Raw genomic sequence first — 16,479 nt, 5'->3', positions numbered from 1 at the left:
CCCCTAAGAAGCCTGCTCCCACCACTCCTAAGGAGCCTGCACCCACTACCACCAAAGAGCCTGCACCCACAGCCCCCAAGGAGCCTAAACCTACTCCCAAGGAACCCGAACCCACCACTCCCAAGGAGTCTGAACCCACCACCCCTAAGAAGCCTGCTCCCATCACTCCTAAGGAGCCTGCACCCACTACCACCAAAGAGCCTGCACCCACAGCCCCCAAGGAGCCTACACCTACTCCCAAGGAGCCCGAACCCACCACTCCCAAAGAGCCTGCACCCACCACCCCTAAGAAGCCTGCTCTCACCACTCCCAAGGAGCCTGCACCCACAGCCCCCAAGGAGCCTGTACCTACGGCCCCCAAAGAGCCTGCACCCACTGCTCCCAAAGAGCCCACCCCCAAAGTCCCCAAGAAGCCTGCTCCAGCTTCTCTTGAGACACCTGCTCCAACCATCTCAGAGGCCTCTACTACAACTACCACCATGGGGCCTCCCACTACTCCCAAGAACCCTGCTGAATCAATTCCTGAGTTTCCTGCAGAACCCACACCAAAGGCTCTTGAAAACAGTCCCAAGGAACCTGTTGTACCTATAACCAAGGCTCCTGAAGTGACCAAAGCTGAAATGACTACAACAGCTAAAGACAAAACAATAGGAAAAGACATACATATGACGATACCTGAAATTACAACCGCTGTACCTAAGATTACAACCCAAGAGACAGCAACTCCAAGAGAAGAAACCACTGAGTCCAAAACAAGTACAACCACACAAGTAACATCTATCACATCGTCCAAAAGTACTCCTAAAGCAACAACTCGTGCACCCAAAGTAATGACTACAACAAAAAAGACAACTACAACTGAAGAGACTGTGAATAAACCTGAAGAAACCACAGCTGTGCCAAAAGATACAGCCACAAATCCTGAAGTGTCAACTTCTAAACCCCAAAAGCCAACCAAAGCACCAAAAAGGCCCACTTCTACCAAAAAGCCAAAAATACCTAAAGTGAGAAAACCAAAGACTACAGCAACTCCCCCAAAGATGACTACATCGACAATGCCGAAATTACACCCTACCTCTTCAGCGGAAGCCATGCTCCAAACTACCGCCAGCCCCAGCCAAAGACTTAACTCAGAAAAAGTTGAAGTAAATCCAAATAAAGATGCAGATATTGCTGGAGAAAAACCTCACATGATCCCCAGGCCCCCTGTGTTAACCCCTGTATTTATCCCAGGCACTGATATCTTGGTGAGAGGATCCAACCAAGACATCACCATCAATCCCATGCTTTCAGGTAATAAGCATCAGTTACTTCCAGTTTTAAAATTGGTAATGTTAACTTAAATATATCTGAGCCAGAATGGCCTGAGTTAGTATCACGCTATTGATATATTATCTAGAACCCTTAGCTTGTTAACTTGTGGGGTTTTACAGCTTCTCTGCAGGGAAGCAGAGGAGTAATCACAGTAAGATTATTTGGTCTTCGGAAAATCGAATAATAAGGAATTTAGTGCATTTGTGTCTATATGCAGAGTTGGTGTACAGAATGTCAAAAAAATTTAGTTGGGAGTGTATCCTTACAAGAGTACAATGCAAAGCAAAAATCGGCAATATTATTCTCTTTTCCAAACCAATTCCAAAGGGCAATCAGAACTGAAAAATGGAGTTTTGTGTTGGGATCAAACATCCAATAATTATCTAATTTACATGAAGATCAGGTAACCTGGCCCATTCCTAATTTTATATATTACCTTTTGAAAAATATCACCTTTAAGTAAAACAATTAGGAAATATAGCTCTTCTTTTTCATTTCTGAAATATGCATACCTCCCGCTAGTCCCTTCAAGAGCTTAGGAAAAGGTGAACAGAGGAAACAGCCCTGTGGGAGGATTTGAAAACAACACGAACACTTTTCTCATTTTCTTTTGTATCGGCTTAATTTTTTGTTTTAGATGAGACTAATTTATGCAACGGTAAGCCAGTAGATGGACTGACTACTTTGCGCAATGGAACACTGGTTGCATTTCGAGGTGAGCTATGCACATATTTCTTCTTCTGCCCATCATTTTATTCTTGGCATTTATGAGAACCAAAGGAGAGTGGGAGTTTGGGTTGAGCTTTCCGAAGGGGAGCCTGACTGATGAACTTTCCTCACACAATATTATGGGGACCTGAAAGTAATTACCAAAATACAGGATTAACAGAATTAAACACATTAGAGTAACAAATAAAACAGAGAGCTTGTATGGTGACTAACATAACATAATAAAATAAAATTAAAAAAAAAGAGCTTGAACTGATACTAAAGCTTTTCTTTCCATTAGTAATTAAAGGGTAGTTCAAATTTTAATTTCCTATCAAATGATATGACACCCAGATTTGTATTTGTATTCCCTGCTCTGTTTTATATGAAAATAACATCTTGATTACAATACATTCAACAGTGCTACATCCCTTGGGAACCTAACAGGAGAACAGAAGTTACTTCATGTTACTTCTCTGCTGTACCATCTGCTGGTCCAGTCCTCTTCTATTTAGATTAAATCTGAAAGGAAACAAATCATACACTACCATGGTAGAGGCTAAAGAGATATTAGCAGTCACTGAATTATAACTCCTTAATTCTAAAAAATAAAGAAATGGAGATAAATGCCCTTCTGCAAGTCACAAAGCCAGAAGGACCGTTCTAGAGAAACTGGAAAACTAAAATATTTCAAAGGCTACGCTGAACTTCAGACCTGAGAAATACCCACTCTCAGAAATATTCAAATACTAACTTCTGTACTAATCCTCACAGTGTTGACTAAACTTGCCATATAATTTGTGTTAACATATTTTTCATTTTGGTTTCTTTCAGAATAAGTTATAGTATTCATTAAGTTTGGAGGCTGATCTATCACTTTCAATTTTAGGTCATTATTTCTGGATGCTGAGTCCATTCAATCCACCACCTCCACCTCGTAAAATTACTGAAGTTTGGGGTATTCCCTCCCCCATTGATACTGTTTTTACTAGATGCAACTGTGAAGGAAAAACTTTCTTCTTTAAGGTAAGAAAAATATCTTTCTGAGAGAAATCAGCAACTAGCTATTCTTGATCCTAAGAGCATAAATCAGCTTACCCTCCACTTCAGAAGGGTCTCCGTATTTTACTATTCTATCATCAAAATTTAATAAAAAGCTAACAATTTGGTAACATTAAAGGCCAATTTATTCACTTAACAAAGTTAAAACTTTCTCCCTATATTTACATCTAAGAATGAATCCCAAACTTTTTTATTCCAAAGCTGTTAACACATTTCCTCTATTAAATCATCAGGATTCCCAGTACTGGCGTTTCACCAATGGTGTAAAAGATCCAGGGTACCCCAAACAAATTGTAAAAGGATTTGGAGGACTAAATGGAAAAATAGTGGCAGCTCTCTCAGTAGCTAAATACAAGAACAGACCTGAATCTGTGTATTTTTTCAAGAGAGGTATGTGTTACAATAATTGACAAAATTACAAAACTTCTAAGAATTGATTTGCCTGAGAAATTTTATTTAATATTTTCATTTATTACTGGGTTTACTGTCAAAAGATCTTTAATGGCTGGAGTCAAATTATTTTCAATGGAAAAACTAAGGACAGTAAAAAGTATTCAGAGCTCTCAGCATGCAAATTACAATTTCACCTGAATTTTCAGGTCATTAATATAGAGGTCATCATTTAATTTCAAACAAAGTTAAATATATAACTAGGCAATTTGTTGGTTTTATTCATTCAATATATATTTCAGCACTTAGCCATTATTTTATAATACCCTTGACTAACAGCCATTATTAATGTCTGGACATACTTTATGAGAAACACTGATCATTTCCTCTACCTTGTAAAAGCTCTTTTCCACCTTTCTGGGGGTTTACGCTTAATTTTCTTATCACATGTGATTTTCTAATACATAATAGGTGGCAGCATTCAGCAGTATATTTATAAACAGGAACCCATCAAAAAGTGCCCTGGAAGAAGGCCTGCTATCAATTATTCAGTGTACAGAGAAACAACACAGGTTAGGAGACGTCGCTTTGAACATGCCATAGGACCTTCTCAAACACACACCATCAGAATTCACTATTCACCCATCAGAGTCTCTCACCAAGACAAAGGTAATGTTTCTTACTGTGTTAAAAATTCTTGCACATGAAGTAGATGTAATACAGTTTATCTTACAGAATGAAGCTTATTGAATATAGTGACTAAATAGCCCCAATAATTTAAAGCTTACTGATTCAAAACATCAATTTGCCTCAGTGAATGACCAGATCAATATATACATATATACATACATATATAGTTTTTTTGTGAGTAAAGAATGCAATTTATTCGGGTTTATTATTTGGAATAAATACCATTTATCAAGTACCTCTTACCAAGAACATTACACACAAATCTATAAACCTCAGCAGAATTTGCACCATGTCAAAGGGAGGCAAAAACTGAGGCACCTAAGTTAATAGCTCACCCACCGTAACAGAGCTACTCAGTGATCGAAGTGGGATTCAAACCCAGGTCTGTCAGACTCTAGCGGCTGCTCTTCCCTACAGTACTTTGCTTTCAGGCTGGTATCTTTAAATCTACAGGTTTCCTCCATAATGAAGTTAAAATGAGTTTACAGTGGAGAGGATTTCCAAGTGTGGTGACTTCAGCTATCGCACTGCCCAACATCAGAAAACCAGACGGATATGATTACTACGCCTTTTCTAGGAGTAAGTTATTAAGCAACTTCTTAGCTTCTTACGGATGTGCTCTAATCTCTAAAATATGAATATAATCAAAGCAAAAACCAGTGTTCAATGGTGACTAAAGGTGTGAAGTTCAATTAAACCGAATGGGGTGCAATTCTATTCTGCACTATCCATCATGAGGTTAAAAACTATTATGATAAATTATCCAAGTACTTGAGTAAAACTGCTACTAAGAACAATATTCTACATTACCTGTGGCATTTAACGGAGGTCTTGGGTGCCACAAAATATTACTGATTTGCATCATTACACAAGTCCCGAAGACCACAAAGAGGTTCTTGAGAAACTAATTATTTTTAATTAATAGAAATTAAATTATGTTACGTGGGGCACTTTTCTTTGAAAAATTCAGAAATCTAAATTATTCCACCTATAAAAAAGATTTTTAAAGGGTAAAACTGAAGTGAATTATTATTTTTTAAACTTAGTTTTTCCTCAAACTCTTACTCCGAAAAGGGAGCGTCAAACCTAATTTTACAGAAAGCTGGTGAAAGGTCAATCTCTTGAGGCAATTGTTTTTGTCAGGAAGTTCAAATTAATACAAACATTTCTGATATTAAAATGATAAACACTATCTTTGAGTATAATAGTCAACACAAACTATTTTTAAGTTCAGGTGTTTTGTTTTCTTTTTAATTAAAAAATGATTTCTCTTCTATTTAGATCAATACTATAACATCGATGAACCCAGAAGAACAGCAAGACTCATTACTACTCGTTCTGGGCGGAGCTTATCCAATGTCTGGTACAACTGTCCTTAGACCCACGGGCAAAGGAAGAGTCAACTAATTAAATGAAGAATGAAAAATTTTGACACTGAAATACATTTTATTAATAAAGCATGTTGAGAGAAGCATACCAATTTAAATACAAAAATGTTTTTAATCTCAACAATCATTACACTAAAACAGGCTTGAGAATCTTATTCACAATTATTACAGTTTACAGGACATTTAATTAATATTGCCTCTATTTATTCCTCCTCTCCCTCCCATTGCATGGCTCACACCTATAAGAGAAAAAAATAACCAAACTGAATGCATCTTTTAAGAAGTTAGCTCAAAAGTGGAGTATTCACTTACCCTAGGTCACTATAAAATTGCTTTCAATATCAAATATCTAGGTATATAGATATAAAACTGTGTTAGACATTTCACACATCTTCAGTTGAAAATTATTACAATTAGATTAATATTTTCATGGCATGAATACAATCTCTAAGGGTTACATTAGAAAACATAGATATTAAAATTTTTAATTTTTTTAACTAAAGTCACAAAGCTTGATTCTGTTGTGTAAAAAGTATAACAACAGGAAGAGATGTAACAAATGACTATCTAGTACTGTAACACTTTGGCTTCCTCAAATCTTATTTTGAATTCAAAGAAGAAATGAATAAATATGAAATATAAGCACATATTCATTATATACCTATAGTTTACAAATCTTTCTATAAGAAGCTTACAGATTAGTAAAATCACATGCTCAATGTGTAATTATTTAATCAATCCTTGGAACATTAAAAAAAAAACTACATACAAGTTAGAAGCTTAAGGATTAGAAAACTTGTTCCATTTATTACTATCCTACATCCTATCATGTAATCAATATGTCAGAAATTTACCTCTCTGTCTGTTAAACTGACGACCACGGACACCTTGTCTCAATGTTGTCTGAAGTCTTACTCGTCTGAAAGGCTTTGGTTGACTACTGCTAGTATCTAAGGAAAAAAAACCCAAACATTAAAATATAAGAAAGCAAATTAAAAAATAAGAAAAGCATTTATAATGGCAAAATCTAGTCACTAAATGATGCATGGATAAAATGCAGAGGTGTCCATTTGCTTTCAGTATTTAAAAGTGGTTTGATTTTTAACAAGGGACATTTAACAAACAAAAAAAGGGCAGAAAGTAAAAAAAATTTTCTTATTAAAAAAAAGTGCATGATTTTTTTTCATTCATTCACTCCACTCATAAAATATATATTCACTTGGTGCCTATCCATGTATCGCTGTGCTAGGGGGTGGGGACTACAATAAAAAACCACGTATCACCGCCCTCAGGAAACAACAGACCCCGACATATAATGTGAGTCAAATGTGAATCCTCTTTTCCAGACACCCCAAATCCAATCATTAGCAAATCCCGCCAGCTCGAATTTAAATACAGTCCCCAAATCTGACCTCTTCTCACAAACTTCACTCTACCATTCTGTCTGAAACATCCTCGTCTTTACCTTCAATTAACAATACCCTCCGAACTTTCTCGTTTCTGCCCATTACACATTTTCAGTGATACTGTTCAAATCTTTAAGTCAGATCTTATCATCACTCTGTTTGAAGGCCTCTACAAGCTTCCTAAATCCATAAAAGCCAAAGCAATTACAATGATCCCCTGGGCTTCTCTTCCCTTCCCCCTCCTGCCTTCTGCTGGCCTCCCTCTGGCCTTACGGTGCCTAACCACACTGGCCCCCTTGCTGATCCTGAATATGCCACACTGCTGCCTTATAGATACCTGCTATACATCTCATCTGCAACACTCCTTCTCCCCAAAACCGCACAGCTTTGCTCCCTTGCCCTTTCCAGGTCTTTACTTAGAAGTCATTTTCTTAGTAATGCTTTCTATCAAATCGCCTGGCACATGGTAGGCACTCAAATATTTACTGACCCAATGAACTGCTCAGATGAGGAGGCTTACTGTTTTATATTACCAAATAAATTCAAAGACACCCTAATTTTATAGTATACTGTAAAAGGGAACAAAAACCGTATTTTCTTGTGCAAGCCCTGATAAGATAAAAGTGCCCATTCTACTGTTGAAGATAATTTTCATGGGATATCAGAAATATAAATGGGAGAAGAGCTCTTCAGCAATTGTATTATTAATAACTATGATAATGATAATTTTTGAGTCTTGCTGAGTGTAATGCATTGAGTTATGTAATTTACATACATTATTTCTAATCTTGACTGCAAGGTTAGTTATGATTATCCAAATTTCATAATAAAATATATATGCAGACATTTAAAGTTATTAGCTGTTCCAAGGTAGATGTGGGATCTGAACCTAGGGATGTTGGCTTATAGGCTGCTGTGTCAGGGAAAAGCAGCTGATAGGCAGGAGAGATCTTGAGATAGCAAAGTCCCATGACTGAAAAAAGATAACTGAGCAGGTCTTCCATAGAATGTGAAGGTTCAATGGCAGAATTTGAGAATTACTGCTGTAAACAATTCAAAATAAAAATAATCTGTGTGGATGACTGGGTACTGTATTTCTTCAATTAATAAAAGTAATTCCCTACCTAAACATTTTGAGACAGATAAGCTAGTATAGTGTATTGTTTAAGAGTGGAGTCTCTGAAGCCAAACTTCTTGAGTTTGTATCCTGGCCTGCCCATTATTTATTAGTTATGTATTTTGGAAAAGTTATTCAACGTTTCTGTGTCTCAGTTTCCATATGGGTGATTACCACATTCGGTTGATGTGAGAATTAAGTAAGGTAATATATGTAAAGGGCTTAGAATGCTGTCTGACACACAGTAAGTGCTCAATAAATTGATTATTTTTTTGAAAGTACCACAGAAATAATTTTTATTGCAGGAAAAATACATAAAATAGCCTTTTTCAAAGTTAACTTCAAAAACTTGAAAGTCAAACTTTGAAACTGTTTACGTAAGTAAATTTCAATTATTTTTTGAGCAAGAGACCTCTTACCCTTCAACTCTCCAAATCAAATCTCATGTAAGAATCCTAATACGTAGAACAAGTAACAAGAAGTTCCTTTGGTTTAAAGAGGCAGGAGACTGAAGTACTTAGCTGCCCTCCCAGTGACCCATCCCTCACAGCCCTGTGGCACCTCTAGTCTTAAAATTACATTTCCTTTAATAAAATACAATTTCCCTTTTAAAGAAACCATTTTTAATTAAGGAGGAAAAAAAGAACGATGTATTTGTTACAACAAAATCATCTTTTGCAAACAAGTCTGGTGTATCAGTTGTGTTGTACTCAAGAACAGGAACTTACCTACAGAAGAGCTGGATGGAGGATCCTGGCTGGTAGAAGGAAGATCTGACTCATCAGACGCCTGAACAGGTTCTTCTTCCTGCTGGCTATCAATTTCTAGGCCTGCTTCTGAACTAATACTAAGAAAGGAAAACAAAAATTGATTAGAAAATGCAAAACTGGTCCTTGAGGTATCCTAAATTGTTCCCAAACTCTTTCTGACATAGTTCATCACTTCAATAACCCCGTGCTTCCCTCTAACTCAAAACTGTAGACTCTTGATATTGATAACTGTATTTTTTTTAAAGGAGCCGGGGAAAAGACAGCTCAAGTTGCTTTTTCCTTATTCCTCTTCTCACTAGGACATGTTCCAACTTTAGTTTTTATTTCCCCTGTTATTTTTTTTTTTTTCTTTTTGGCAAAGGATGGTTCACATTCTTGACATTTATAAGAGATACACTATACAGATTTTCTAGGAAGGCAGAGTACTAAAATAATTCACAAGTCCCAACTAAACAATGTACCACTAACCCACCATGAGCTCTAGCCCAGATGAGACATGCTGCGGGTACGTGAATTCCTGGCTCCATGGCTGTAACTCCAACACTCTCTCTCCCATTCAATAAAGCACATGAAAACACAAACAAGGGAGAAAATAGCCCAAAAGTAAGTTGAATCTGCTCCAGTTTTATCATCTGCAAACTTCAGTGCAGTCATTAGTAACAATGTATCTGAAAGATCTCTCTCTTGACTACCTGCCCAAGTTGAGAATTACTAGTGAAGGGTAAAGTGCATGGGGCTCAAGTCACAGGTCAAACCCAGTCTAAGCCAGTTACCAGTGGCCCAAGCAAGTTATTTTAACATGTTCTGAGTCTGAGCTTTCTCACTGTAAAATGGAGAAAATACTTAGAAGAGATTCTGTGTGGGTTAGAAATGACATATCTAAAGTGACTTGCATACATGATATGAAATTAATGGCAGCTAGTATACTTAGCAGGATCTATTATCTCCCCCAAATTAAGCAGCACTGTGTGAGAGCGTAATAGTAGGCTTGCTTTTTTCCTCATATACTAGAACTGGTCTATACTTATGCTAAGAAAATATTGCTAAATAAAACAAAATCTTTGAGCTCCATCTAGGAAATGTGTTCTACTTCTAGCTGACCTTCTTTGAAGTAGTCCAACTTTTTTATTTTGTAAAGAATTAGGTTCTGCCTTGAAAGCTAAACACTTCTCCAAGACCACTGTCCAGGGGTTCTTTGCATTAAATTACTCCTCTGACATAAAAAAAAAAAAAAAAAAAAAATCCAGATGCTGTGTCATAAAATATTTCTTTTGTTAAACTTTGTTTATAACTGATGTGTTAAAATGTAGTCAGGTCTTAAAAACTACTACAAAGTTTCTAATTTTTAAGAAGTCTGCATTTCAGACATCAAGTTCTAAACGCACATAAAGAAAGAATAAATGAGGTTCACTTGAAAGCCCACTACAAAATGGAAAGTGAGTCATTTCCTAATTTTCACAGAATGACTTCTTTCTTAGGGAAAGTTCAAGCAGCTACATGAATTGAAAGCTATTAGTGATTTTAAATAAATCATTTTTCTAGAATACATCATGTAATTTTCAGGGAGATAAACATTTAAAAAATTACTTGTCTGCTAATAATATCCAAATCCTAAGATATATTACTATGTGCAAAAATTAGTCTTCCAAAATGTATGGCTTGTTTTATTTTTGTAATGGGATGCTACTAAAAAACAGTTCAACAAACTATTTCCTGGCTAAAGGAAAACAAGTGTAAAAGTCTAAAGCAAGCAGAAATTATAAAGTAAATATTTACCCTTCAGATTCTGCCTCCACAAATACTTCATCTCCATCATCACCTGTTGCTGTTTCATTTGTTGTGGATAAAGTGCCAGTGGATGTTGTTACCATTGGAACAGACTGAGAGGCATGCTCTGAAGCATCAGAGGTGGTACTCTCAGTAAACACGGTCACTTCAAAATGAAAAGAAATGAAAACTTTAACTTAGTGGTTTACTTAATTTTTAGCCAGAAGATGTCACACAGTTTTCCATTTTACCAATAAAGCACATAATCTATTAGTCTGCCTGTGATACCTACCCGGGGCTGCTACTTGTAGAGGGGTAGTGGGAACACTTCGGCCACCTGACTCTTCCTCATGAGCTAGGAAGAGGGGTGTTTCGTACATTCCTAAACCTAAAGACAATTCTAAATATTAATGAATGATGGAAAGAACACAGAACTGTCAATATGCCAGGTATCTGAAAGAAAAACATGAATCAGTAGAGACACACAACTTTGCTGAAGCCCACTAATTAGCCCATCAGGCAAAAATCAATTGTTCAAAAATATAAATATAATTGAAACACATACTTTAAGTTCACAAACATTCAGTACCCTCTGAAAAAATATCTAAAATGCTGCTCTTATGGGTTGATATAAGCTAACTTTATTGAGTACCCAACTATGGACCAGGTACTATGTTAGAATCTACTCACCAAAACTACGAGATATTACTCTTCCCCTTTTTGCTAAAGAAATCGAATTTCTAGGGGGTTAATTTTCCCAAAGTTACAAAGCTAGTAAATGGTAGCATTCCAATTTAAGCCTAGATCTGTCTTCCAAGTCTAAACTGTCCTATAAAATAAAAAGTCATATAAAAATTTAACTTTATATAAAACGTATATTATATGACTTATATGAGGGCTGCAGATTAATCTTTTATTTTGAGCTTGTTATAAAAGTAGTATGCTTTCCTTACTCACTTACAAATTGTCATACAGCCTCTCACAAATTTAGTTATATGGATGCTGACTGAGGATTAAAAGGTAATTAATTCCACAAAGAGCACAATTCATGTTCAACAACCAACTTACTATTACTTAATTTAGGGGTCGTTTTATTCCACATATTTTAAATATTTTATCTTTCTTAATTTTAATGTTAGTGGAAAATATCTAACTAGTTTATTTACTAAACATAAAGGTAAGATTTATATGTAAAGCAATGTTTAACATGTAGTAAATATAGCTTTTCTCATAAATTTGCACAGGAATTAGATATCACTTAAAAAAAATTTGTATTTGCTCACTTAAAAAAAAAAAAATCACATCAGAATAGCTTATTACTTAACATGTGTGAACCAAAGAGATCTAAGCATTTATTTATCTATTTACCTCCTTGAGAAGCAAGCTGGCCAAGATCAGAGTGACTTGAACTTGTTTGTGGCATATCTTCAGGTGGCCCAAACCGGAATCTAGGAACACCAGCAACCTGTGGGGAACTAAACAGACAAAAATGAACTTAAGATAAATTTTAAAGTTACCTTGTTTAAACCACAATGATGGAAAACAATACAGGAGAAGGAAGAATAATCACAAAGCAGGAAAAAAAACAGATTGGAAGTAAAGCTGATACAGAAATCCTTATAATAATATTCTCAAAATATCAGGTGTGAATAAATTTAATATTATACATGACTCATATATATGTATTTTACATGTAACTTTCAAGTCTCCTGAACTATCTATGCCTCACATTTCCTGAATATGCTGGATATCTATCTCCATGCAGATACACTAAAAACAACACAATCTAAAATGAGATGTAACAAAAAAAGAGAATGAAGTCACAAGACAAAGTTTTGCCTTAGTTTTTACTGCTGAGTCAGATAAATCAAGTCACCTCTAGCCCATTTCCTATCTGAAAGAGCTCACTAGATGGCTCCCAAGGTCTAGAAAAATGCTAGTATTAGGTGGCTAGACACTTGTTTCCCCCTTGTTCTAGTAACACTATCATCCATCTTCCAGGATATAAAACAGCACTATCTCTCTTTGCCCGTTCCTGACCCTACCTTCCTTCACTAGCCAGCCCCTGATGTTTACAGATTTTATGTCTATAACTCTTCATTTTCTTTTGCACATCAACATTATTGCTTTAGTTAAGGACACATCCTCTTTCAGGTGGATTTAAAAATTTATTTTCATAAAATTATTCTACTATAAAAGAACCTTGCATTCTGAGCTATGCAAGAATCTGTTGACTGGCTGTCACTCAGAATCTGTTTATTGGAGTCTGTTTCTGACAGGCTGACTTCCAGAAGGGAGGGGCAGACAGTGATTAGCTGGCTTATAAAACTGTGTTAATCAAGATGAGTTAGGGTTAACTGCACAAGTTTAAAATAGGTTTTGATAGGGGCGCCTGGGTGGCTCAGTCAGTTGAGTGTCAGCCTCTTGGTTTTGGCTCAGGTCGTGACCTCAGGGTCGTGGGATCGAGCTTCGCTTCAGGCTCTGTTCTCAGCGCGGAGTCTGCTTGTTCCTCTCCCTTCCCCTCTGACCTTTCCCTGCTCCCCCTGCTTCTGCGTGCGCACATGCAAGTGTTCTCTCTCAAATCAATTAATCAATAAATAATCTTAAAAAAAAAAGGTTTTGATGGCTGGCTATATGTTACCATATACTACAGAACAATCAATCTTTTTCCAAGTTTGTGGAAACTTTTTCATTCTGATATTCAATTACATCCTGCCATGCAGCTAATACTTCAGCCACAATTAAATGTGTACTTCACAGAAGTACTTTTTTATCCTTTAAGAGTAGTGGATAGCACAAGTTAACATAGGTTCTAGAGCCAGATTGACTGTTCTGAAACCAAAAACTGCCACTTTTTGGCTGTCTGATGTTTGACAAATACGTTAACATCTCTGTGCTTCCTTATCTGTAAAATAGGAACAATAATGGTATCTTCTCTCATAGCTATAAAGATGAAATAAACTGATTCATGGAAATGTAAAGTGTAAGGTGTTCTTTTCCAAGACTCAGTTCAATGTTGTCCCCATTAAGTTGTCTCAGATTCTTTCCCCCTAATTGCTGGAATAAATCACTTCTTTGTATTAAGCCTACTGCTTATGCTTTTATTCTTCTAGATTGTTTAGGTGACAATTAGTTCCTCATATACTTGGCTTTCGAAATAATACCATCCCATCACAATCACTGTCATTACAAACACCTTCATTAACATCTGCAAGGCATTTACTATGTGCCAGGTAATATTCTAAACACGTTAGCATAAATTCAGTTCACTTAATTCTCACAACTTGTATGGCAGGAATTATTGTATTATTATTCCCATTAGTAAAATGAGGATACTCAGGAATAGAGAACCTAAAAAACCTGATATACTAGTAAGCAGTACAGCTAGGTTTCAAACCTGGGCATTCTGACTCTGAAGTCTTTGTATTTCTTTCTTTTTAAAGATTATTTATTTGAGAGAGAGAGAGAGAGAGAGAGAGGGCAAGCATGGGGGGGAGGGGCAGAGGGAGAAGCAGACTAGCCAGGGAGCCCGATGCGGGGCTCAACCTGAGCTGAAGGCAGACACTCAACCGACAAAGCCACCCAGTCTGTGTTCTTAACCATCATTATTCTGCCTTTAGATCTCAAATTCCTGATGGAAGCAACTATATTTCATTCACCTTTTTTTTTAAGAGAGAGAAAGAGTGCACAGTGTGTGAGTTGGCGGGGAGGCAGGAAAGGTGAAGGGGCAGAAGGAGAGGGAGAGAGAATCTTAAGGAAGCTCCATGCTAAGCTTGGAGCCTGACACGGGGCTCGATCTCACGACCCTGAGATCGTAACCAACAAGAGTTGGACACTTAACCCACTAAGCCACCCAGGTGCCACCCCCTTCATTCACCTTTATATAATTTTCCCCAAACTATATCCTCAACTCTCCTATCACAAGTGCTTAGTACACAATAGAGGACTCAACAAGTAATGAATCCACCAAATGTAAACAAACTGACAGGGAAAGAGGAAGAAAATGATTAGTCACAAAATACGCTTCTCTTTCATTAACTTACTGAATTGCTTCAGCAAATCCATCAGTACGATGTGGCACCACAAGAGTTGGAGTACTTGGAACTGTTCTGTCTTCATCATCAAAAAAATGCTGCTGCTAAAACCAAGACAGAAAAAGGGGAATAAATAGGTATGACAGAAACATACATATGGACTATATACATAGTTGCTGAACAAATGAGTCACTTCTACATAATGGGTAGATAGTTACCATGCCACCGATTCCTGGAGTCAACTGAAGCCCCCGTCCAACAGACTGCCTCCGAGTCATCTGAATTCTCTGTGTCAAGAAAGGAATTACTTGTTTTCAGGAATCAGGCAATCAAACAAGAACTAAGTACCAACAGATACAGCTTATTACAATGGTAACAAGGTAACTGAAATGTTAGCAGATAATACAACCATCAGGATATCTTCTCAGGAAAATTTGCCAATATTTGCACTAAAGAATTCCGTTTTAAATAGTGATAAATTTTTAATTGTACAGATTATATTAACCAGCAAATATTTTATTAACCAATAGACAAAATATTAACCAATATTTAAAACCAGTCTCTGATCCTATTTTATTTGTATGTAACTAATCTAGTTTCTATTTCCTTAATCTAAAACATTAGTAAGCATGCCTTCAGATCTTAAAGCTTAATTCTCTTTCGGAGTTCAAACAGCAATACTGTCTTCATATAAACTGTTTCCCAATTGAGACAATTCTAAATTGGTAGATTTGATGTATTTTGCAGGATCCACACACAATCCATTAAGACTTTATATTTTTATAGAATGAGGTTATTTTCATCTGTGGTATTTTAGTAGAATCTCACTTGGCAGTTTTCAATAGACTTTGTTACAGGGTAAGACTCAAGCTAATTACTAAGAGCTTTGTAGTTTTCCTGCTCTGCAAGAGTTTCTGATTAAGAGATGTCCAACTCTATTACAAAGAGTGCTACATGTTAAGGGTCATGCATCCTTTCATTAATTATAAAAGTGGAAATTAAGATGTATTATTGAAAAAAAAGTCTCTTAAACAAATTTCTTTTTGGAAAAAAAAAAAACAACACACACGTGCACCTTAGAGAAAGAAACATTCAAAATACATGGTGGTGGTGGTTAGCTGCTAAAATAAAATTTACTTTAATTAAAATCCAAGATGCTTTTTTTAAAAATCTGTAGAAAAAGTGTTCTTTATTTGCTAGAATTGTAACCATTTCAATTTATACACAACTTTTAGTAAGCCTTGCCTTTCCAAAGTTCACTTTATTTATGAAGTAAACTACTGCCATATTTCAAGGAAAAGAAAGAAGAGATTCATTTCAATTCAAAAAACTTTATAAAAATATGCTAAAACATTAAAAAGTTCACTTAATTTCTGGAAAAAGTAGTATCTAATGGAAAGAAGGAGAGATAAAGCCAAGAGTTTTCAGACTGACCAGTACTTTTACTACCTGAACAGGTGGTCCCAATTCTTGAGGTGGAGCATGAATGGTCAGTCGTGGGGGAAGAGGGTGTGGGGGGCGTCTTGGAGACTGAGGTGCTCGAGGAGTCTGTCTTTCAGATGCTGATGATGGCTGCTGTTCTCTAGAAATGTCCTGGGAGAAAGAGGACTCTGCAGTAGCTGTATTACCTTCACCTATAGGAAGAGAGAAGCTTATTTTTAACTTTTAAATTTACCACAGAATAACTGGGACAATTCCCTAGAGGTATAAATCTCACCACTAGGAACGTTCACCTCACCAATACTTTCAGAAGGAAAGAAGTGAGGTGTGGAGAATGGGAGTGCAATTATCAGCTGTGTGGCCTACAGCAAGTCCCCTAACCTCTTTGAGTCT

General features: G+C 36.4%; 2 protein-coding genes across 5 annotated transcripts in view; one reads left to right on the top strand and one right to left on the bottom strand.

Annotated features, from left to right (window-relative positions):
• Positions 1 to 5,640, top strand: part of PRG4 (proteoglycan 4) — a 15,404-nt gene extending 9,764 nt beyond the window's left edge. Inside the window, exons 7-13 of the mRNA XM_081824710.1 lie at positions 1 to 1,293; positions 1,952 to 2,029; positions 2,912 to 3,048; positions 3,318 to 3,474; positions 3,946 to 4,143; positions 4,618 to 4,743; positions 5,446 to 5,640. The exon at positions 1 to 1,293 is cut by the window's left edge and continues 35 nt beyond it. Of these exons, the coding sequence (XP_081680836.1) occupies positions 1 to 1,293; positions 1,952 to 2,029; positions 2,912 to 3,048; positions 3,318 to 3,474; positions 3,946 to 4,143; positions 4,618 to 4,743; positions 5,446 to 5,543 (2,087 nt within the window). The 3' untranslated portion in view covers positions 5,544 to 5,640. The remainder of the gene's footprint in view (positions 1,294 to 1,951; positions 2,030 to 2,911; positions 3,049 to 3,317; positions 3,475 to 3,945; positions 4,144 to 4,617; positions 4,744 to 5,445) is intronic.
• TPR (translocated promoter region, nuclear basket protein) overlaps positions 5,591 to 16,479 on the bottom strand; it is a 67,305-nt gene continuing 56,416 nt past the window's right edge. For 2 of the 4 annotated variants that reach the window (XM_031025494.2, XM_081824704.1), the window contains 9 exons: positions 16,096 to 16,280; positions 14,865 to 14,933; positions 14,656 to 14,750; positions 11,981 to 12,087; positions 10,905 to 11,012; positions 10,622 to 10,778; positions 8,804 to 8,922; positions 6,407 to 6,502; positions 5,591 to 5,791 (listed from right to left, as the gene is read on the bottom strand). In XM_031025494.2, coding sequence (XP_030881354.2) covers positions 5,736 to 5,791; positions 6,407 to 6,502; positions 8,804 to 8,922; positions 10,622 to 10,778; positions 10,905 to 11,012; positions 11,981 to 12,087; positions 14,656 to 14,750; positions 14,865 to 14,933; positions 16,096 to 16,280 — 992 coding nt within the window. In that variant the 3' untranslated portion in view covers positions 5,591 to 5,735. The remainder of the gene's footprint in view (positions 5,792 to 6,406; positions 6,503 to 8,803; positions 8,923 to 10,621; positions 10,779 to 10,904; positions 11,013 to 11,980; positions 12,088 to 14,655; positions 14,751 to 14,864; positions 14,934 to 16,095; positions 16,281 to 16,479) is intronic. The other 2 variants (XM_006730920.3, XM_081824703.1) reach the window with 2 other exon arrangements.

This window comes from Leptonychotes weddellii, chromosome 6 (assembly GCF_054177405.1).
Source record: "Leptonychotes weddellii isolate Sample4059 chromosome 6, ASM5417740v2, whole genome shotgun sequence".
Lineage (NCBI taxonomy): Eukaryota > Metazoa > Chordata > Mammalia > Carnivora > Phocidae > Leptonychotes > Leptonychotes weddellii.
Note: the sequence above shows the minus strand (reverse complement) of the source record. Positions and strands in the feature narration are given on the sequence as shown.